Below are 22,528 nucleotides of genomic sequence, written 5' to 3' on the forward strand. Positions count from 1 at the left end.
TTGGGAAAGAAGAAGAGAGAGAGCTGATGCAGGGAAGCAGTATGACAATGCTGGGTTCACGTGGAGCGCCTCAAACAGGTTTGCTCCCCTCATTCCTCTGCACGAGAGAGCCCCCAGTTTAAGAACAGGGGCCTCTTCCTTTTGTAAGATACCATCACTTTCATGCAATCGGTCCTTATTCACTAGCACATGCTACTCTTTCTCTAGCACTTTCTCTGGCAAAACTTATCCTGCAGACTTCTGAATGTGGTGCTAATTATATCTAGATACACACACACACACAAGTTCGGTTTACAGCATTGTCCCAAATTATGCTGCCCATCAGAGTGTGGGGCTGGTAGGCATTTTCACAAGCAGACGCTTTTTACTGAGAAAAGTATCTGTCCAAAGATTATATTCAATTTGAGAGCCAGAAGTATTAAATGCAAGTCTTATGCTCCTGAAACTCCCATTCTAATTTCCAGTAAGCTTTGTTTAGGGGGAAGGCATGAGGAAGAGGAGGAAGTGGAGGCTTTCTGCAGGAAATCACCTGGATTTTTTTTTTTCTTCCTCTTAAGTTGCCTCAGAAAGTCTACCAGACAAAAGCTCAATGGACTTAGGATATTTTATACAAAGGGGTTATATTCAGGACTCATCTTCCTTAGACAAAGAAAACTCACCTTTCATGGGCAGTCTTATCCAGTCCAGGAAAATCCTCACCCTTGAATAGACCCCTGGTTTCTTTGGGCTGGCACAGCCAACACCCCAGCTGACAATGCTGTAAAGAGCAAATGGTTTATTTTCCTTGTTGCAAACCAAGGGGCCACCAGAACCACCCTAGGAACCAAAAGAGAGAGGACTCACAGTTATCTCGTTTGGCCTCCACACTGCTGCAGCTAAGAAGAGAGCTGCTGCAGATCAGATTTGCCCAAGAAAAAGCCTCCATGCAAGAACAAGGCATGCAGCTGCTGGTGCAACTCAGCCCTAGCGTGGAATGAAGACACTGATTTAAAGGCTTGCTTATCAGCGTGAAGACTGAGCACAGGCTGCAGACTAAATATGATTGAATAGTGCTCTTTAGTGTCACACATAATTTATTAGTCCGCCATAAGATTGCGGTATTGAGCAGAACCCGCATTTTAGCTTGACAGTGCCTCAGCCAGAATTACTTTGCCTTCTATTTACTCAGCTGTTCTTACCTGCTTGCCTCATGATTTCAAAGACATTAGTTAGTTCTTGAAGAGTGCTCTGAATACAGGAGTTTTATAAAACCAATAGAAGTCTTCATAGTTTATCTTGACAAAGGAGTGCTATGAAAGGGTTTCTAAGCAAGCTATAATGGGAAGTGTTTCACTGGGATAAGAGATGGGACTCGGGAAGTGCAAGGGAAGAACATCCTCTCCTCTGCAGGTCTCATGAAAATCACAGTCCAGAGAAAGATTATTAAACTCTGTGGTCCCACTTCCAAGCAACACTGTGCATTGCAGATATCTCCTGTTGTACAGATCAACCGCGTCTATTGCTCTTGTAATTACTGTCCATTCCAGGGACAGCAAGTTGTTGGAGGTTTTAACTGTCTCTTGCTATATGCTGTTCTCCCCTCTGTCCTCCCCAGTCCCTTCCCCCAGATGGTCTACCAACATCCATATGCAGACGCCTTCAAGAGTGCTTACCTTTAGTTTTACCTCACCTGACAGGAGTCCTGGCCTCCCACAGAAACAAAGCCAGCACAAAGCATCCTGGCTGTGATCCCTCCAAGGTGACTGAAGTAGTAATTTCTCTCACAGATTTCATTCTCAAGCACAGGCACCTGTGTCTGCTGCAACTGCATAGCTCGGCTCTCTGCTTGGGAAATAAATTCAAGGTTAGGTCTGGGCAGAAGAATAAAATACGAGATTGAAATGTATGTTCTGCTCATAATAGGCAAACATGCAAAATCACAAGAGCCACCTTCTTCGATGATCCCCCATCCAGACAGGTGCAGAGGGAAGGCAAAGATAACGTCTCTGTGCCGTTGGGCAGACACACTGGCCTCAGCAGCGTTGTACTCCAGAAGGACGTCTAGCTGCACCAGGGCAATGTCAGAGTCATAGCTCAGCACGTCGAAGTGGGGATGCACCACGATGGTTGTCACCTGTCTCACCTGCGACCAGAGCAGAGGGGTCAGGGCAGAGGAGGAACAAGCTGCCCTCTAAGTGCGTTCTGAAAGCATACTTGTAAAGGAAGAGGGCAAAATCCCACAAGCAATGACCAAGCCCAAAATAAGTCATGAAAAGATACAAAGAGTGTGCGAGGACTTTGAAGACAAACCCCCCATTTCTCCATTTTTCAGTTGAGAAGATTGCTGGGATGGATTATGTAGACCTCCTGAGCCTAGAGTGAAGGCTGACTGCTTCATTGTGCAAACACAAGCCACTAAGGTTTTACAGATGACTAGTGCGAGTCACTTGTGCTTCTTTTCCACATGTATTTCTTCCTCCTTCCCATTAGGAAGAGTCGGCAAGCTTTTTATAGACAGATATATTGCTCAGCACCAAAAGAGTAAGATGCTGAGGACCCTCAGTCATCTCTGTTAGATTTTAAGACTTTTTACTGCTAGTAATAAGAACCAGATATAAAACATACTTCTATAAACTGCAGGTTAGCTGAATGAGATCAGAGTTACTGGATTTCCTTTCTCGTTCCTCAACCTGTGCTACATCTCAGTCATTTTGCCTTGCTGTCAACGCCGTTTTATCTGTGCATATAGATCTGTTTTGAGAAATATTGTAGGGGCAAATACACCAAATTCAACATTTTTAATGGCATTGCTTGGTTTTTACCTGTTTTGTTGACTCTCTCAGGGCTCTGTCACGGTCTCCTACTGTCACAGTCCAGTGCAAGGTTTTATTGGATCTATATAATGAAAGCAAACATATTGGAGCTACTTACAGTCAGCTATACAGCTTCCTTATTCAGCAGTCATATATCCTTCTGGCTCTTCTCTAATTAGTCACTTATTCCCAGGACTGCTGAGCAAGAGCTTCTCATCACGACACGTGTTGCATCAGTTCTGGCTTTGCTACAGCTCTGATAGCAGATAGTCCAATTAACTTTGATGGATCTCCTACAAGCAAGAGCAAACTGTTGCCATCTCTAAAACCAGTGATCTTGGAGGAAGGGCAGAAGGAAGGTTTCATAGAGGACGTGAAGGTGTGAATATAATTTATAGCTGTTGGCACCCCAGCCTGGAGGAGCAGGGGGAGTGCACAGCACGGGGAGAGGAGCAGAGGTGGCCTGGGGACGTTCTAGTCACACTCACAGCTGCACACAGCGGGCAGCTGTCAGCAGCTACGTAGGGCTGATGACAGCCCCATTGCACTGGTAGTCTCCAAGGAGCTTCAGGGCAGCGTGCCATGGCCAACAGTGAGGACAGGCCTCCTCAGCCCCGCTAACACGCTTGAACAGCCACTGGGGAGTAACTGGGGGAAGGCCACAGGTGTCTGCAAGAGAGCACTTCAGAGAGCAAACGAGGCTCAGCCACTGGAAGCAGGTCTCTCCCATCCTCTAGTCTGTGTCCCGGCTCCCAATAGGAAGTGCATGCAACCAGAACAGAGAGGATGTACCACACGTACGGAGAATGAGAGATGGGGCACCTGTCTATCACTTTTCATCCACAGAAGTGCACAAAAGGGGACCTGATGTCAGAAAGCATCTGCCTCACTGCATAATCCTCATATATATTAGAGGAAAGCTCCCCAGATGAACTGAGCAGAATTTACTTTCTTTACCTAAGGAGACATCCTTCAGAGGCAACATCGGTGCAGTAGTTAATCCTGAATCTTCTCTTCCTGCCTCCTCTGCAAAAGAAGAAATAAGAGTTAGCTCCGACTTGGGTCAATAGCTCTGGCTTGTCCCCTCAAAAAAAGTCCCCACTCTGGAAAGGAAAAGTTATTCATCCCCCCAAGCAGCTGGCACACATTCATGAAAGCAGAAAGCAACAATAGCAGACTAGCCCCCAGGATCAAGAGTCTCCTCTATAACGAGACTTTCAAGGCGAATAACAGACTGACAGAATTAACAAGGCTGCTTGTTTCAGGTAACAGAAGTTAGTCATCTCATTTCTCAGTGAGAAAAAAAAAGAAAAAACCTCAATTCATCTCCCTTATTCAGGGAAGGGAGCTCTGCCACAAGTAGCTGTTCTGTTTTAAAGTTACCTTGACAGAATGCAGCAGGATTAGCCTAAAAAATAAGCTCAGGTGTCTAAGAATAGCTACAGATGATGCAGACATTGTTAGACACAGCAAGCATCTCTCTACTAACCTGAACGAACAAAAGTGAGCCAGGCTCTGAACCCTCTGAAGTTGTTCTCCCCATCACTTTCAAAATGTACCAGCATGGTATTACCTGGACTCAGCACTGGTTTGGGAGTTGAGAATCCACAGAAATTAGCTGTGGGAATGAACAAGAAGCTGTATTTCTAAGATGAGAAATGTCATCCTGTTAAGCACTTGTGGCTTTAGCTAATCTAGGTTTCTAAAAACCAAAGCCCTAGAGTCTTGGTGACTTTCTGATTAAAACAAGAACTTTTGCAGAAGAGGCGCCTGCAAAGCAATGTTTATCAGTGACATCAGTAAGCAATAGCAGCTAGAATTAATCTACTACAGTTATGCTACAGGTACACAGAAATAATCCTAATTTTCCCACAGTGGAATTACAAGTAATCTTTGACAGTGTGAATGCCCTTCATTGCACAAAAAAACCCCACACTTGAGAATTGTATTTGCCACCTCTGAGGAGTACAAGCAAAGTCTCTCTTGAATGGTTTACATGTACAGGTTGAGGACCTAGAGAGCAGCTGCTAGACTTTTCATCCTATTGAAAGCGCTCAGTTTGCATAGCATCTGGAACTCCCATAATTGCAGCTGGATAGGATGTTTGCACTTTATTCCAGAGGAGCTTTTCTGTAAGAATCTGAATTTCCGATGGCAAAGCTGTGCTGGAAAGCATCGAGTGAAACATTCCAGGATGCTGAAAGCTCTCCCCTGAAAGATTCCAGATCCAAATTTGTCACCCTTCTTCCCCCCACTTAAATACTCCTTTCCAATGGAAACCAGATTTCTTTTCAAGGGGACTGCAGTGTTAATACTTATTCAGCATTTGTTAAACACATGCAACTAAATTACCACCGCAAAATAGATAGGGGAAAAAATAGAAGCAGTTTGCCAAAGATCACTTGTCAATGGCGAACCCAGGACAGGTCAAGCCTCTTACCCAGCTTATTTGGTGTAAAGAAAAGAGCACCAGCCCCTCATCAAGCTACTCTGTCTTTTGGTTGACATACAGGTCTGTAAAGAGGTAGCCAGAATTCAATTCAAATATCTTCACTTCTGAGCACCAGATTGCTTTTCACCTTAATAATAGATATCAAGCTCTGCTAAAGTGAGTGTGGTGCCTGGAAGCTGTTTTTTAAAAAAAGATGGGGTGTTACAACATGCTTTCATTTCGTCCAAGTAGGATGAACATCTGGAAATATAGCAGTTCAAAAAAAAAAGGAAAGTTAAGAACATTCATTTCACTAAAGTTGAAGATTTTTATATTGGTAAAAATGAAGCAGATTTAAAGTGAGGAATTAAAAAATATTTCCTTCTGAAAGTGTGAGAAAGCAATGCCTCAGGTTAGCAATTTTTCATTAATGAAATTCCACAGAATTAGTTCAAACCATAAAGAATTCATATCCATTTCAGTGGAATTAGACACCCATCGACAACCACTCTTTTGCTCTGCCTAACTTTGAACATTTGTTTTCTTTAGTAATACTTAGATCAAAGTTGCTCTCGCTCTCTTCTTTGATAGAGAGGTGCGGAGAGGAGGTCCGACCCAGCAGCACACTCTTGGGCGCTCTGCTGGCTCTGCAGCAGAACATGAGCCATGGTCCTATATCCAGCCCCGCAACACCAGCCGGCTCTCCATGAAAAAGCACGGGCTTGGACCAGGATGTGGGATCTCCTGTGCCAATGGCGCACTTGGCCGCATCATGATGGGCAAGGCAGATGGGCAAGCCTCAAGGCTACTGCAGAAGCCCTTATACTGCCCTTTCAGTAGTACCGAGTACCACGTTACCAGAGAGGGAGTGTTTTGGTGATAAAGCATGCCTGTTTCCACAGGAGTTTTTAATTTAAGACTGAAACAATTAGTGCTCATCCAACTGGTTTTCTACTTCTTCTTCATCACCGTAAACAGTAACTGCGTCATAAATGTAGCCTGGGCTAAGTTCCACAGTGAAGTCTTCAAACTTCAGCTGCAAAGAGGACAAGCCAGAGGGAATCATCAAGACTGAAACACTTACCCTTCTTAACAATGGGCTGGAGAAAAGCTAGATTTCAGAGGAATTTGAGCATGGCATTCCTTGGCAAGCATGTCACATTTTGCATTAAAACAACCTGTTGGCAATCTTGGCCTGATGCTGCCTCCTGTGCAGGGCTACAGAAGGTCTGCGGAGGATGAGGCTGGCCTAAGCTTGCCTTAAGGGATTTCAGCTGTCATCTTTACTGCAACACTCAATGCTTTGTACTTCCGAAGGGTCGGAAGTACATATGGAGTGTCCTTCCAAGAGCTTTTCCTTCAAGTATGGAGAGTGGGTGATTTTTCCTTTGTTTTGTTTTTAATCCAGGCTGCAAGTTCGCACACCAACGGAGCAGCAGCAACCCAAGCAACAGGTCTGCATACCCTCGAGCATCCCTGGGTTTAACGCTATTTTTCCACCTCTTCGCCAAGGCAGCAGGGGAGGAAAGATGTTGCTGCTTTGAACAATGTAAGATGGCAACATGACTCATCATGGGCTGGGATGAGCTTGGTGGGATGCCTGCTGCATACAAGCAGCAACAGGCAATAAAAATAAAGAGATGCTGGTACTATGAGTGGGAACTGTTGTCACACAACCCATACACAGTGAGAAACAAACACCTTGGTATGGGGCTAAGGAGTAGCTTGAGGGTTTTGACACTGCTTTGAGGAAAAGGCTGACTATATTTTTTGCAACATGTTCTTTACCTTCCCTTTACCCCTAAATGTCTGTACTGGACTTCAAGATAAAGCTGTCTTGAGATCAGATTGGTGCCTACAGACTTCAAGCACTTACAACAGTCACAGCCCCTCCATACATGAGTTCGGAGGTCATGTCTAATTGACAAAATATGCCCTGCAAAGAATCAGTGACCTGGAAACCTTACAATTTACAGTCTTGAGTGTCGCAGATGTTTCTGGCAGGATTTTATTGAATCGCTCCCCCTGAACAGTTCTTAGTACAGAGGTTTACGTGCAGTTTCTCCTTTTATTACCTTTACGACATACTCTGCTGGAGCCTCAATGAGCCAGTGGCACTTTGTGTTCCTGGGATACAAGCCAGGGTAATTAGCAGTATCAATCTTGCCCTCTTCCACTAACATCGCGACACTCCCACAGCCCGAACCTGCAATACACAGATGAGAAAGGAGACAATTTAACAGATGGGATTATATGGGACTTTTAATAAACCCAAATCAACAACTTGATTTTTAAGGAACCCAAGCACACTGAGGATAGTTGTTATTTTAAGAGGGTCAGGAAGGAGGGGAAAGGAGCTTCTACAGCATAGGTGATGTCACCCGCTTCAGAGTCCTTATGGACAGCCATGAAGGTGAGCTGAAAGCCACAGCCAGTGTTGCTCCCATCAGAAACAAATGTAATGGTGGTCTGGTCCGACCCTGCCAGCACAGGGGCTGGGAACACATTCCCACAGGATTTACCTGAGGGAGGCAAGGAGTTGGTGGTAAGGGTGGGCTGAACATACATTTATTCAGGCAAATCTCGCAGTGGTTCATTAGGCTAGATCCCATCGGGAAGGTCTCTTCTTACATTGAGTGGAGAGACTATTTGGTTTTCATTACCTATAAAATATATAGAGGTGGTAGAGAAAAATTGAGGAGGTGGGACATCCAAAACAACCACATGAACAACCAAATATTCCTAGAGGATGAATTGCATGGACTAAGGATTAACATTATTATCAACACATCGCCATTAGTACTAAGTTAGAGTGGAGAGGCAGCCAGTATTTGCAGGAAATATTTATTCTCTATTGGTTCAGCATTAAGCACACCTTACAGAGGGACAACAGGCCACGTTTCTTTTAGTTTCATCTGTACAGTTACCCAGTGTCCTGGTTTTGGCTGGGGTAGAGTTAATTTTTTTCCTAGTAGCTGGGATAGTGCTGTGTTTTGGATTTTGTATGAGAATAACATTGATAGCACACTGAAGTTTCGGTTGTTGCTAAGTAGTGTTTACACTAGGACTCAAGGACTTTTCAGCTTCCCGTGCTCTGCCAGGTGCACAAGAAGCTGGGAGGGAGCATAGTCATGACAGCTGACCCAACTGGCCAACGGGGTATTCCATACTATATGACGTCATGCTCAGTATATAAACTAGGGGGAGTTGGCCGGGGAGCAGTGATCACTGCTCGGGGACTGGCTGGGCATTGGTCAGAGGTGGTGAGCAATTGCATTGTGCATCACTCACTTTGTATATTCTATCATTATTATTATTATTATTTTCCCTTCCTTTTCTGGTCTATGAAACTGTCTTTTCTCAATCCACAAATTTTACTTTTTTTTTTTCCCCGATTCTCTCCCCCAGAGCCCGGGGTGGGGGAGAGGCACAGCGTGAGCGAGCAGCTGTGTGGTGTTTGGCTGCCTGATGGGTTAAACCACAACACCCAGTCACCTGCATGCTTGTTGCACCATATAACCAGTTTTTGAACCAAGAAAGAGCCAGCCTTTGAGCTGTGTCTCCAATGCAAGTGACACTTACTGGCTCTGCTAACACATCAGAAACTTGTCTGGACATGCACCAGCTAAGCAATGCTAAGCACTCAGTTTATGCTGATACCCAGGGTCCGTAAGAGTAAAATAGCTATATTTGAGACAAGACAGAGAGGGCACAGAATTGTGTACAGCTGAAAGACATTTTTGAGATGCCCACCACACTGCACTAGATGCCAGCACAAATATGAACATGTCCTTCAGTCCCACCTGCCCTGCTCCGTTTGCATGTTGTCTCTAGCTCTTTAGAACCATAGTGCCAAATACAAAAGGATTCTCAAAAGCCAGCTAGATTTGCTGTTCTTCATGGCAATGAATGACAAGAAATTACACCCAGTAACCCTCACCCCAAGGCACCCAGACTTACTGATCAGCTCTCTTCCGTTTGAATAGAGGGACACATAGTCATGGTCACATCCAACTTGGTACTCTACATCTAATTTGGTGAAGTGTATCAAGATGCTTTTGTCCTCTGGCACTGTTATATTCCAGGTGCAGAGGCTAGAAGCAAGCAATAGTAAAAGCATGTATATCTGCATGGCTGAGCTTAGCCCTTGGCAGTCCCACTGTGGGCTGGGAGTCTCCAGTGACCGCTTTCCTGCAAGCACGCACCAGAAGCTGACAACTGATGTCACCAGCTCCTCCTAGTAAATTTTATCATCTTCCTCCTTGGCATAAGCCATCTGGGAAGAGAGTTACCAACAGCAGAGGACTGCTGTGAATTTGCTCAGCACTAGGTGCGGACTGACGCTTCCTTACAGCGGCGATAGTGTTGTGCTGGGTGACTGACACACCGCCAGCCCAGTCCCTCTCATTCCCCTGCCTCCTGTGGGAGCAGAAAGCTTCTTTGTGTGAGCTGGCATCGATATGGCCAGACCAAAGGGTAAAGGGTACAACAGATCTCTAGCCAGCCGCAACCATTTCATGAACGTGGCTCGTACAGAATCTGTATTACAAACAGACTTTGTGTCTTCCTGCCTTCCCCCGCAGCGAGGGCTACAGCCCGGCGAGCAGAGCTGGGGGTTTGCGTTGTAGGGAACACACAGCCGCTGTCACCCAGATACTGCTGAGAGCGGTGCCCGGGCCAGCGGTGGTCAGGGCTTCCGAGCCCTGGGAAACACTTCGGTGGGTGCCCCAAGGAAAATTCAGTGTTTGGCTACTACAGACAAACTACAGTTACCTCTTGTCAGGGTAATTATCCTCCACAGCCTGGAGGTACCGAATGCGGCCACTTTCTCCAAAGAGCGGGATGCCTTGGGAACTGCACTCCGCTGGCACAGGGAGAGGGCTTGGCACAGCAGCTAGGGAGAGAAAAGGGTTGTATGGGGTATTGCAGTACAGGCACTATCGGTCAAGGCACAGGCTATGGCACTGCAGTTGTTTCAAACACAAAGTGCTTGACATGCAGCTGAGAGAAGCCTCAGATGAGAGCACACACTTTCTTTCCCAAAGTCCTACTTAAAAATCCCCAAACTTTCAGCCCAACACAGTGGGCTCACATTCATTCAGCCTGCTAAGAGCTGACGTGGCTACTCCAAGCTCATTTTTAATGAAGCACCACTTTTATGTTGGCCTTCCCTTCATCTTCTATAGGCATTTGGTCTGTGTGAATCCCAATAGCTCTGCTTTGCAAAGGGTAATGCACCCACTTTGTAGCCACGTAGCTTCTGCTCCTTGCAGTTACTGCTCCCAATTAAGAGGCACCTTCTTAGCTGCAGACAGTCCCCCTTTGAAAGCATAACCATTAAGGATCCCTAGCAAAGCCATAATAGGTTGGGTATTAGTTAATACCAACACCTCAACTTTGATGGCTATGACAGAAATAACACTATCTCTTTAATAACTTGTATTAGCCCTGTAATCATCTGTACAGAAAAATACAAGCAGCCAGCGGGGAGTCGCTAGATCTGTGCCTAGCTATAAAAGGCACTTCTGATAACCCACTAAAACTGTGGCACTTAATACAGCGCCCCTCTTCCCATACGCATTCAAAGTTTATTTGATGAGGAGATAACCCCCGATCAATCCTGCATGCCATTTCAGGAGCACAACAGCCGTTCAGATCTCGAGCTGGCAAGCGCTCAAAGCAGGCTTTTATTAGAGCGGGGCTGGTATGCAGCACTCAAGGGACGCCTCGCCGAGCTGGAAGAGCTGCATTCAGCCAGAAAGAGGGCAGTTTGAGTAACTTTCTGCTTTTCCTTCAGAGGATGCGGGGGTCAGACCTGCTATTGTAACAGGGTTTCTGAAGGAGGACTTATCTGTTTGAAGCTTTGGTTTTGCCATCCCAAATTAAAAGATTATATACCTTGCTGCTGATGCAGCAGCTGGAAATCAAACGGAACTGCTGTGGGTGGAGGGGAGGGAGGCAGCAATAGCAGGGCAATTTGGGTCCCTACAGCGCTGAACAGACAGGAGAGGAAAAAACCTCCCAGTACTCATACCTACCTGGTGCCATGTGCTGGGCAATGAAGTCCACGAACACAGCCACCCGGGAGAAGGTGCCTGGTGAGCCCTGGGCCGTGGTGCTTCCCTTGAGGGTATCCCATCCTCTGGCACAACCAATCCCCCAGGACACCACACCGGCCAGAGTCCAGGTGCCGCCAGTCCTCAGACGTGCAAGGGGGCCTCCGGAGTCACCCTGTCTGCAGCCCGTCGGGGAGGAAAGGTGCCATTTGTTCCTGTGCAGCAGCACCAACCTTTGACAGTGTTGCATGACAGACCAGCTTTACCGCAGAAGCCAACACAACGTTGCTTGCTTCTCCCCAGTCACAGGGGCCTGGCACCATCCCTGCTCGTTCAGCTGTGCTTGTTTAATCTAAAACGCACCAATCTAAGCTCTGTTGTTTCACTCCCCTGATCTGACTTGCAGTTTGGCACCCTGCCCTTCCCTGTACACAAACCCCTTTTTTCCATGAAAAATGTAAAAATGAAAGCCATTTCACTAACATCAGCTGCAGAACTGCTTTGAAAATGTTCACACAAGGTATGACAGAAGGCAGGGAGCTTCCCAAGCTACTGTTTGGTTAAAAAATACTCTTGCAAGTAGACCCCAAGGGGACTAGTGACAGCGTGGTCAGCAGCCCTCCCTAGGGCAGGGCAAACCGGCCCCACTCACACTGCTGGGACCAGCACAGGAGGGTTTGGCATGGAGCAAACTCCTCTATTGCAGCCCATTGCCCAGTGGGGCTGTCCGAGTGAAGGTGTCAGAATGCTTGAGTGTGTGTAAGGGGACATTGAGGGAGAGGTGGGAACTGCCGCCTTTCCAACCTCGTGGTAGCATTGCCCACGCCAGGCTCCCTTAACCATTGCCTGAAGTCCCACCACTGAAGGTCCCCCCTGTTTTCAGCAGAGGTGGTGGCACTTGCATGCAGAGATGGAGGTCCTGCTGTTAGCAATGCTCAGGGCAGGTCTAGGCAAGAGGGCAGTCACACTTCAGTCTCCTGCCCACATCCATACTCCCACCCAAAAAAGACTCCTCCTGCCTTCGTTATCCTGAAGCTCCTTGTAAAGCCCTTGCTCAGCAAAGTGCCAACAGCACTGTCAGTGCTGCTGCTTCCCTTTCTCCCCAGGAGAGGAGAAGGTTTGCGGGCAGACAGGTCAAGCCTGCTGCCCAGTGGGAGCCAGGGCAGACCAGCCGTTACCTTGCACGTGTCCCTCCCGCCATCGGGAAAGCCAGCGCACAGCATGGAGCCCAGTGGTTCATGCCCCTCAGCAGCACGCTGCAGGCCTGGCGGGCAGTGAGGGGCAGCTCCACCTCCCACAGGACAGGAGCCAGCACCCCAGCCGCTGCGGGAGCAACCAGGCCACGGCCAGCTTCTGCAAGGCAGCTCGCCCCTCCGGCCGAATGATAGCCAACAGCCCCGTCTCCTGGAAGCCACATCCACCCTCTCCCCAACACCCTGGCACGAGCGGCTGGGGGGTCCCACACCATTTGCCTGCCTGGTTTTGAGGCAGTGTGGGATCACCAAGCACAGGCACTCAGCTAGGAAGGTAATGCATTGGTTTGCCCCCAGCCAGTGCAGACAGAAGTGCCTCAAAACAGGGTCAGAGCAGGTCCTTTCTCTTCTGGTTGGACAATGGACATTGCTTTCTTCTCCCAAGCACCCTACTACAGGGCTGGAGACTGTAGTAGGATGAAGCCCCCAGCAAGCTGCAAGTGTGAGAGACCAGCCCTTGCTGGGAGACAGCATGCTCTCTCCTGGGAGGGTTGCTGGGGAGTGGGAGACAGGCAAATCTCCTCTGTCTGCTCTAATGTGGATGAGCCCCAGACCACTGGGGTTGTAAAAATAAAAAACAACATTCACAGACATTCCCATCTCCTTTAAAATCTGCCAAAACTCAAGCAAGTGCAATTCCTTTGAGGGAACAGTTTTCTGATATCTAGAGGAGAGAGTATAAAAGAGTATACATTTTTAAGTACAAAGGAACTATTCCCACTTTTGTGACACCTTCTATGGATAGCTCTGCTTGCGAGAGGCTCCGATACGCATGCATGAATATGCGCAGCAGCACTGCAAAGCGCAACCTTCCCTAATGTGCTCCAAGGTCTCATGCTGCAGGAAAATGCTGATCTGCACATCCCTACAGGGGCTGATCCTCTGACAAGCAGAGGAGACCTGATGAGCAAAGGGGTACTTGAATTTTCCATCTGGCAGGAGTCACCTTCTCTTGCATTTCTATTTCTGAAGGAAAGGGGCTCCTTTCCCTTATCCATTACCCTTTATTCCTGCAACGGTGACCAGAAGACCCTGCCATTTGACTCGTCCTCAGACAGCTTGCCCCAGCCACTAGCCACACACAGTGTCCCAGCCTAGAAGTCTTCATCCTTGTGGGGAAGGCGGATGGGCTGAACCTCATCCCCTGCAGACGAAAGGCTGCACAAATGAGCACATGAACCCCGTGCTTCCAAGAGCATGTCTGATTCACAGGTACAAACAGCATCCTTCAAGTCACTGTTCCATTTCCCTCCATCCCAAAATACCAGTGTCATATGTGGGTATCTGTAAAATGAGAATACAAACTGAAGTTAGTCGCATGTAATTGAATTTATACATGATGCAAGTTATTGTTAGTTATCTTTGAATGTTAACTTAAACAGAAGGATACCTGGGAAGGGGACAAAAGAAGAGGGGGAGCAGCATGGCAGGGACCAGGAAAGGAAAGCAAGTTGGCTCTGTATCATTCTCATACAGCATGGAAACTGGACAGTACTTGGGAAACTCTTTACACCGTTCTCCCCAAAGACCAGTGCTGATCAGATCAGGAGTTATGCAGGACATGAAAAACTCAGTTGAGTTCAATCCAGAGTCTTACTGGTTATTTTTTTCATTATATTGGGAGAAAAATGGATCACAGTTCTCCTTGGCTGCCCTGATGGGCCATTGGCAGTGCCCAGCCTTCAGAAGGGCTAAGCAGGGAGCCCTGTAGTTTCCTCAAGGGTTGTCCATATGGCTTAGATGCTGTCAAGCCCAGTTCGTGCCTAGAGACGTACCTGCTTAGCCACAGAGTACAGGCACACAGGCAGCCCTCAAGCAGCCTCCCTCATGCTGCCTGCCAGAACGTCTGAGCCCTGAAATGAACATTTCTTGGGTCTTATTTCCCTTATTCCTGCCATTATGGGCAAACTGTAAGGCTATCGCCATCCAAGCCGATGATTTGAGACATGACAGTGACAGAAGGTTATTTTATGTTGGCTGATCTGCCATCTGATGGTCACAGGCAGTCATGGCCAGTTGGCTGTAACCCATCCATCGTAGTTCTATACAACTCAGGGAATTGCCTTTGAAAAGCCTAGAAAGTGAGAGACTTGTGCCACTTCCCTAACTCCGACACCCTAAAATCACCTCCAGAGGCTTCGCCTTTGCCTGCAGAAGTACCTGGAGCGAGCAGGTTTTAATCCAGCCTGCTTCTCAGTGGGCAGGACCCTTGCAGCCCACTGCTAGCTAATAGCCCAGGGCTACGGCCAAGAGGAAGGTGACGGTTTTCCAGCAGCTAGCCGAGAGCTAGCGTTGGCACAACGGGGCTGAAGGAAACCGCGCTGGTACAGCTTGTACGAGGGGAACACAAGGGCACACACAGGAATCTGGTGCACGAAGAAAGCATGGGCATAGCCAGAGCACAGACCCTGACCAACTGATAAACTTCTGGGACAATTAATCAAAGCCTAGGTCAAGAATTAACCTAATTGTGTTACTCTGATAAGAATTAAAGGCATAACTGAGGGGACATTTCTCTAGCACAGAGAGCATGGGAAGGGAAGGAAGAGGGGTTGTGTTTTTTCTAGACCAGCGCATCAGATGAAGACTTTGCCCACGTGAAGCGCCCTCCTGCAGCAGTGGCTCATACCCGTGGGTTCCCGCTTACCATACTGGGCCCGGTGCTGCAGGTGCAGCAGGGCCACGTCCCAATCCATGTAGTGCAGCCGGTTGAATGCGGGGTGGATGATGACACGTGAGACAGGGATGCTCTGCTCCTGCCTGTCCGCCCGCTGGAGGTGACACTCCCCCACTGTCACCAAGGCTCTTCAGGAGTTTTCTGGTGGGGAAAAAAACAGTGCCAGGGTGACGAAGGAAGGGGCTGCCTCCACGAAGCAAACCCTGACACTGAGCCTGCAACCCCGCAATGTGCTCCTGCCCTGGGAACCGGGGCTGGCCTCTGGTAGCAGGACTTTCAGCCGGGCTGATTTCACATTAGCGGCAATGCAGAGGATTCCCTTACCTCCAGCTGGAAAAGCTGGACTTACTTTTAAATGGATAAACAGGTTTCTTGTTTCATCTGCTATCCATCAAGCCACTGTTCATACCTGGGCAGCACATAGGTGACCAGGGGAGGTGCCAGCAAACTTCACTGCAGCCAGCTTGGTACAGGGAAAAGGACAGTTTATCTTTCGCCTTGGGACTCACACAACCCCTGTGCCATTTTTGGCCCTGAAACATCAAGCTCAGCCCTTGTTACCTGCAGTCTGGGATCCTAAAAGGCACATGAGAAGCCTTAAAAGCAATGGGAACTGATTGCCAAGTCATTTTGGCCCCATAAATCCTCCTTTCTAATTTTGTTATCGGTGCATTTAGGAGACGAGCAGAGGCCTACATCTGAAAGCTTTATGATGATTTTAGGCAGCTACATGTAGTTTAAATTAACACTAGAAAAGTGTATGCCCATTATGGGTTTTCTGCATATTTTATAAGCCATATAATGTCACAGTTATACTCAGAGCAATCAGCTCCAGCAGAGTCAAAACACCATTCAGTATTTCTTTTAGCAATTAGGTAGATAGCTACACTATCAGAGCAGAGTTACCCAGTAAATAGATGGGCAGTAGATCCCATCTTTAGCAAACAAGATCTTTAGCAAAGGAGTTCACTCTCCTCTAGGGACCCAGCAAGTGCTCTGGGGCGCATGGTGGGACAGTTTTGCACTCAATGGGAGTCATGAGCTGGGTTCATTGATCCGCCTGGTCCCAGGCTCTGCGAGAGACACCCACAGGAGCCACAAAACTCATCTGCGTTTCAGCTGTCAGCATTTCCCATTACCAACACTCACAGCACAGGGCGCAACACAGCGGCAAGCTCGTCTCGAGTTCTTTGCAATTAGGGCTGATTAAAGGTCTGCCTGAACTATTACAGAAACAGGACAAAACCCAGACCTGAAGCAACTGCCTTTTCTCTCCAGACTACATTCACTTGAGAGTCCAAGAAACCCCAGTGCTCAGACAAGAGCTTTGAAGCCTATTTATCACTGATTTCTAGTATAGAAACTAGAAAATTTATAGTGGTTTGTTTTTTTTTTAAACCCCTGCCCTCAATCTCTTCTCTAACCTCCATGGGGTTGCACCCCTTCATGGAAGTCCGACTGCTGTGAATTACCACCGCGCTATTTCCCCCATGCAGCCTTGGGAGGTGGCAAATCCGGGCAGCCTGGCTTGAGGGGGCTGGTGGGCACACACTTTGCTACGGCTGCCTGCCCTGAAGCGTGGTCCCGAGCATTTTGAGTCAAGGTATGGGGGGTTCAACCTGAGCCTTTGCTTCAATGCTTTCTAGTAAATTAAGATTTCCTCCCCTCCCCCAGGAAACGCTTCCTCTCATTTTCTAATCACGCCCGGCCGTAGGTTACAGACCCACTAATGGCACAGCTCAGCTTTAATCCCAGGAGGCTGGTTACTGGAACTGGAAAGTTCCCGTACTTCCCAGCAATGTCTGACACCGGGATTGCCTGGCAATGCAAACACGGCAGTAATGGGAACATAGGAACAGGATTGGCAGCATAACAGTGGAGAGTAAAAGCACTGGCTAATTTTGCACGGAATAAAGAAACAAGGAGGTGCCTCATTATCAAGGTTAACCTTGCACATTGAAATTTTTATACCATAGCAACTTTCTCATTATTCCATATCAGTCCTCAAAAATGATGCTCAAGTTGAGCAAGAAAAAGATGTGAAGCTGACTGGTCTGCAATTACATTATAATGGATTATAAAAGGGTTGGCAAAAAGGCCACTTATATCATTGTCTCTGCCCATTAAGAGGTCTTTAGCATGGCCTGTGAAACTGGTCTTGCGTTAAAAGTACAGAAGCCAATGCAAGTACTAGGAGTAACGGGACAGTTGCCAGGGCTGCTTTTACCAGGACGCTGCAGTGCTTCTCCTTCTGCCTCAGAAATGCTTCTCTGGATGCTTGCTTAGGTGAGCAGGGTCTTTTAAAGACAAAGCCCTTTAAGATTAGGGATTTAGACATTTAAAAGAACCATGGTAGCATGGAGTTTTCCCCACAACCTGATCTCTGCCCCAGGGCTGCCCACACCTCACAGAGCTCCTTAGCGCTGAACAGGACATACGAATTTGATTTGCAAACTCCCTGAGCGGGGGAGCCCTCTCCACAGGCTTGGAAGAAACATGCAGAGACCCAACAGGAGCAAGCAGGGTGCTGGGGGGTGCACGAGCTGCTCGAGGACCCACAGCTCTGGAGTGACACATCCCACAGATCTGACTGTGGCAGCGCCCTGGCCCCACTCAGCCCCAGAGGGGCCATTTCCCTCCCTAACTGGGGACCACACAGCCGGGCCCGGGAACTCCCGGTGTCCTGGGGGGAGCTCTTGCTGCAAGAGGTTCAAGACCAAGTGAGGAGGTGAGGCTGACTTACTGCTCCAGGTTGACCACGCAGTGAGCAGGGGTAATAGCCACATCTTCTCGGGCCAGATTGCCACCACAGAAATGGAAATGGCCCTGTTTGAGGGACACCTTCAAAGAAAGGGTCAGGTATGTTTTGAGATGAGGTGACTCCTGTTTCCTCCTAAAATATGAAATAACAAAGATCAGCCCAGCCCAGCCAACAACTTTTTCCTCCCAGTATTGGTGTGTGGGATGCCCAGGGGGAGTCATTTCCAAGCCGTGGCTGACCCTTGGCAGCCACCTTCAGCCCCAGTAGTACATGAGAAGAATGAGACCCTGGAGCATCCCGAAACAGAGGGGACCAGACAGACATCTCACTCCTCTTTCTTACTGCTGCAAGAGCTTCCCCAGGGCTTGATGCTAGCCAGAGGATACATCCTCCTGACCCCAGCACCCTACCCTCCCCTACACCACCCCCTCCTGTGCCTTCTTGCACTTCATGCTACTACCCACATACATTTTCAAGCCGCTGCATGTGCAGGGACTGGGTTTTGTGGGGAGAGAGGCAGCAAATACTGTTTTGCCACAGGTGCCAGCATTTGCTCTGGCAACATGCAACCAGGTAGTACTTTTCTAAGTAGAGCCATGCTCTGCTCAGTTACTTGTAAGGCATCATCCCACAATCATTGCTCAGTGCTTTTCCTTACGTGAACGCAAGCTGCTAGGCAAGGTGACTTTCCTCTGCAGCAGGGCACCAGGGAGGGATCCTCCCTTCCCACCTCTGCAACATCCCTGCAAGGAAATCCTCAGCTGGTGCATGCCACAAAAGCTCTGCAGCTGCATTAGCTTACACCAGCCAGAGATCTTGTCTTAACCATTAGATCAGCTCATTCCCTCCCACTTTGGGAGGGGGGTCAGCCTGGGAAGCTGGGAAAGAGGGACATTTAGACCACCTTCCACTCCTGAGTGAGCAGCGTTCAGTGACTTGAGGATGAAAGATTTTGCTGCTGCCTCTCCCCGCTTCCCCAGGAGGAAGGCAGTGCACTGCAACACAGACCTGCCAGGGCTGCCCTCCAGGCACCAACTCTCTCCCTCCAACAATTAGAAAGAAGAATCCCAGCAGCAGAGCATCCTTTGGGCTGTTCAGGTCAATGGGATGAAGTCCACACTTCAGGCCTACACAGAAGACAAACAAGAGTGTTTCGCAGTGAGACAATCCCCCACATGCTCAAATGCATCACCCCAGGCTCTTTTGGCAGGTAGGGAATTAATGGGACAAGTCCCAGGTGTCCCAGCTTTCCTGACTCCAGCCTCAGCTCCAAGCTGAAGGCAATTATATGGAGAGAAATGAAAACACATGGAAATTGCATTTCTTGATAAAAAGCCGATGTGTGCAAAGCTGAGGTCTCCTGTGAGGTATTGTCATGATGTGTGTGCACAGTCATAAAAAAAGGCAAATTTAGATTTCATCCAGTAGCCTAATTATTCTTAATGAAATGCAACAGAGACTTACAAAATTAAGTAACAACTGCAACAGGTTATAATGATGCCACCTGACTTTATTTGAAGTTTATTATTTCAAAGCTTCCATATTTAAGTGCCCTGTGGCACTTAACCTGAGCAAGTCAAGTCATCATGAAAGATCGTCTCTGAACTGAGCTGGCCCAGCACGCAGTCTTGGCTTTGGTCTGAAACACATCGCAGGGAGACAGAGCTTTCTCACATCGCTTTTGGCACCGATTGTGCCTTAGAAATGTGGCAACGAGCACGGGGAAAGTTTGACTTAGGGGTAGCTGGGTCTGATTATGTTTTAGATGCTTCATTGAACTGCACAGTTTGAGATAAATTCATGGCAATCCCATTTATGTTTTCTAGGGAAAACCCCACCAGTCCTTGCTCAGGGGAGAGTGATGCACACACCCACAGGCCTGCCAGACCCCACGCTGGGAGGAGGAGGAAGGGGTGGTCAGCTTCAGAACACAATTATCACAGCAAAGATCACACAGGAGGAGCGATCTCAAATACTTGGGATGCAAAGAAAAGGAACCAACTGCAACTTCTCGTACCGGAGGTCTGCTTGTCCAGGCTGGGTGGTTGTGGGAGAGGGGTAGCATCAGGCTCCTGGCTCCTTTGCTATGAAGAGGACAGCAGCTCTTCCTCCACTCCCTTCAGCTGGCCCCATGTCTGCACCAGCTAAAAATTACTCTGTTAATCACTCCTGTCCAATGTGTTTCTTACGCCAATAGGAGGGGTCCCCTGCCGCTCCCAAGCCAAGGCTGGATAAGAGTTCAGTTCCCAGCCAAGCAAACATAAGCAATATAATGCTCATGATTTAGGAGGTACTCACATCATGTTTGCCCTGGCGAGAGCCTGGAATAACTCAACGGAGTCACCAGGAGACTGAGTCTGGATCCAAAATGTCACAACGACACCCCCCCAGCCCTCTCTTTAACTTTGGGTCCTATGTCCTCTGTGTAGGCTTGAAGGCAGTGCTACTTGCTTAGCCTTCCCATCACGTTGACAGGCATTAAAAAGCCCACCAATCTCTCACACTGTCTTATCTGAGTGCCAGTGAACTGAGGAGCCCACACCTTTCTCGTCTACCCAGACAGCCAACCACCCCAAGACCTCAGCAGCAACAAGTGGGACTCACCCCACAAGGTTATGGGGATCCTTGCACAACTCCTGCAGCAGTCCTGGCTATAGAGGGGCTGAGCTCCTTGCTGCTCTGTTCAGCCCAGCCTCTCTCTCCCTCCCTTTTTTCATACATTTTATCATATTCCCAGGGCACGCTCTGGCCTCAAAGCATTTGACTACTGCAGAAAGCTCAGTCACAAAATCAGGCACAATTTTCCAAGCCATTGACCTGGACCAAGCTCTTCCTAGCCCTTGCTGCTGACTAGCTTTTCCAACAAGAAACTGTGGTGATTATTGCTATAGCAGCAAGTCTACTAGCGAGGTAGAAAATAAATAGACTTTATCAGGGAGGTAAATGATGGAGAAAACACCATTTCCTTAGGTGAGGAGAGAAACAGCATTAGCAACAGCAGAAGGACCAGCATCATATTGGAGCAGGGTGGGAGGGATGGCAATCAGCTGGTTATCCCACCTCTTGCCCCAGCTGGGCAGATCTTTTTAGCAATAGTTTCATTACCAGGAGCAAGTCACTCTGAAGATCACCATTCTTCTGCCCCCCTTTGCAGCCTGCCCTGTGCTTATTTCCCGCTTTTACCTACAAGCATCCCTAGGAAAGACATTTTTACATGGATGTGGGAGCAGGCCAGACAGGGAGTTATAAACACATTAGTTATAAACACTGCAGGAGGATGTGCAAGAAGGATTTGAGAACATGCTGCGATTCATTGCTCCCCTAGACACTTTTCTGACCCGAGTGCCCCAGGGTCACCAGTTAGCAAGCTCAGTGAGACCAAGCTATTTCTCTTTCTTGCACAGCCAAGGGACCACATCACAGATGAGCAGCCTGCATGGGGAACGGCTCACTTGCCACAGCAGACAAAGAGAAGGCTGCGGTGAGCAGCACCTAGATGGAGAGGGTAAGAAAGGTTCCAGTCCCAGCAGAGCTACAGCAAGGGCAGGCCAAAATCACGCACCAGGGGCGAGCACACCAAGCCCTTGCACGATTTGTGAAAACTGACTCGTTACATTCACTTGCTTGGTACCTAAAGAGAGTGGGTGACAGCAGTGCTTGCTGCTGTAGCCCCCACACTGGGGCATATCTCCCCACAGCCCCTGCCCCACAGCCCACACACAGGACTCACTCACCAGGAGCGAGAAGGGACACCAGTAGCAAGAGGAGCCCTGCTCCCACCATGACCCAGGGAGAGCAGCCAGTGCTGGATCCCAGGCTATGCTCTGCTACACACAGGAGGAACAACCCTTCTCCTCCTAGCTAACAAGCCCCTTTAATAGATGAGGAGCCAATCAGTTTTGGCAGGTGAGTCTGCAGGGCTGCAACTCAGGTGGGTTTGGAGGCTCTCCAGCCATGTCCTGCTGGGGGTCACCAGCTCCCTGGGCTCTCCTGTTTGTAGTTTGCTGCCCGCTCCCCACGGGGACAGGATCTAATGTCCCCCCTCACCATTGCCACCAGCCCTGAGCTGCCTCAGCCCTTGCGGTTTGAAACAAATCTCATTGCTTTTGCAGATGAGGGTTAGCAGAGGCAAAGGCGAGTCCAGCCAAGTTCCTCACCCCACGGTCTCTCCTCGCCCATGCCGGCCAGGGGGAGCGCCTTTATAAAGCATAACAGTGTGTTTCTTCTTCCTTCCCAGAGGACACCAAGAGAGCGATCTGAAACCTCCAGCAGCTTCTCACCTGTGAAGCAATACGTGGAGCTTATGGAGAGCCTTAAGTAGCTGCCATAAGGATGAAAATAATTTGACCTTTTTTACAGGGAGAGCTGTTATTCACATACTGCAAGAGCAAGCTCCGTTGAGAAACCCTGCACTGTTGGGATACAGGAGAACTTCAGCCTGTACAGGCTGACTTCAAAGTGAGCATGCAATTCCCCTACATGCTAGAGAAGGTTTTGCACACACCAAGATGGCAAAAACCACTATGGCTTGTGTTCAGGGCTTTCGATTCTCTTTCAG

The 22,528-nt window shown here is 48.4% G+C and overlaps 1 protein-coding gene across 1 annotated transcript; it reads right to left on the reverse strand.

Moving 5' to 3' along the window:
* Window positions 1–659: 659 nt before the first annotated feature.
* On the reverse strand, window positions 660–22,149 carry OVCH1 (ovochymase 1; the record flags this gene model as incomplete). Its single annotated transcript, XM_009572484.1, is given in 18 exon segments — window positions 660–816; window positions 1,670–1,824; window positions 1,956–2,020; window positions 2,022–2,122; window positions 2,802–2,874; window positions 3,281–3,501; window positions 6,179–6,259; window positions 7,299–7,429; window positions 7,605–7,745; window positions 9,184–9,317; window positions 9,997–10,117; window positions 11,262–11,454; window positions 12,458–12,516; window positions 12,519–12,602; window positions 13,569–13,676; window positions 15,180–15,303; window positions 18,979–19,097; window positions 22,128–22,149. Coding segments are annotated over 18 exon segments (2,089 nt in total), but the record flags the coding sequence as incomplete, so codon positions are not given.
* Between the last annotated feature and the right edge of the window lie 379 nt (window positions 22,150–22,528).

The sequence above is a fragment of the Fulmarus glacialis genome, unplaced genomic scaffold, assembly GCF_000690835.1.
Source record: "Fulmarus glacialis isolate BGI_N327 unplaced genomic scaffold, ASM69083v1 scaffold13872, whole genome shotgun sequence".
Lineage (NCBI taxonomy): Eukaryota > Metazoa > Chordata > Aves > Procellariiformes > Procellariidae > Fulmarus > Fulmarus glacialis.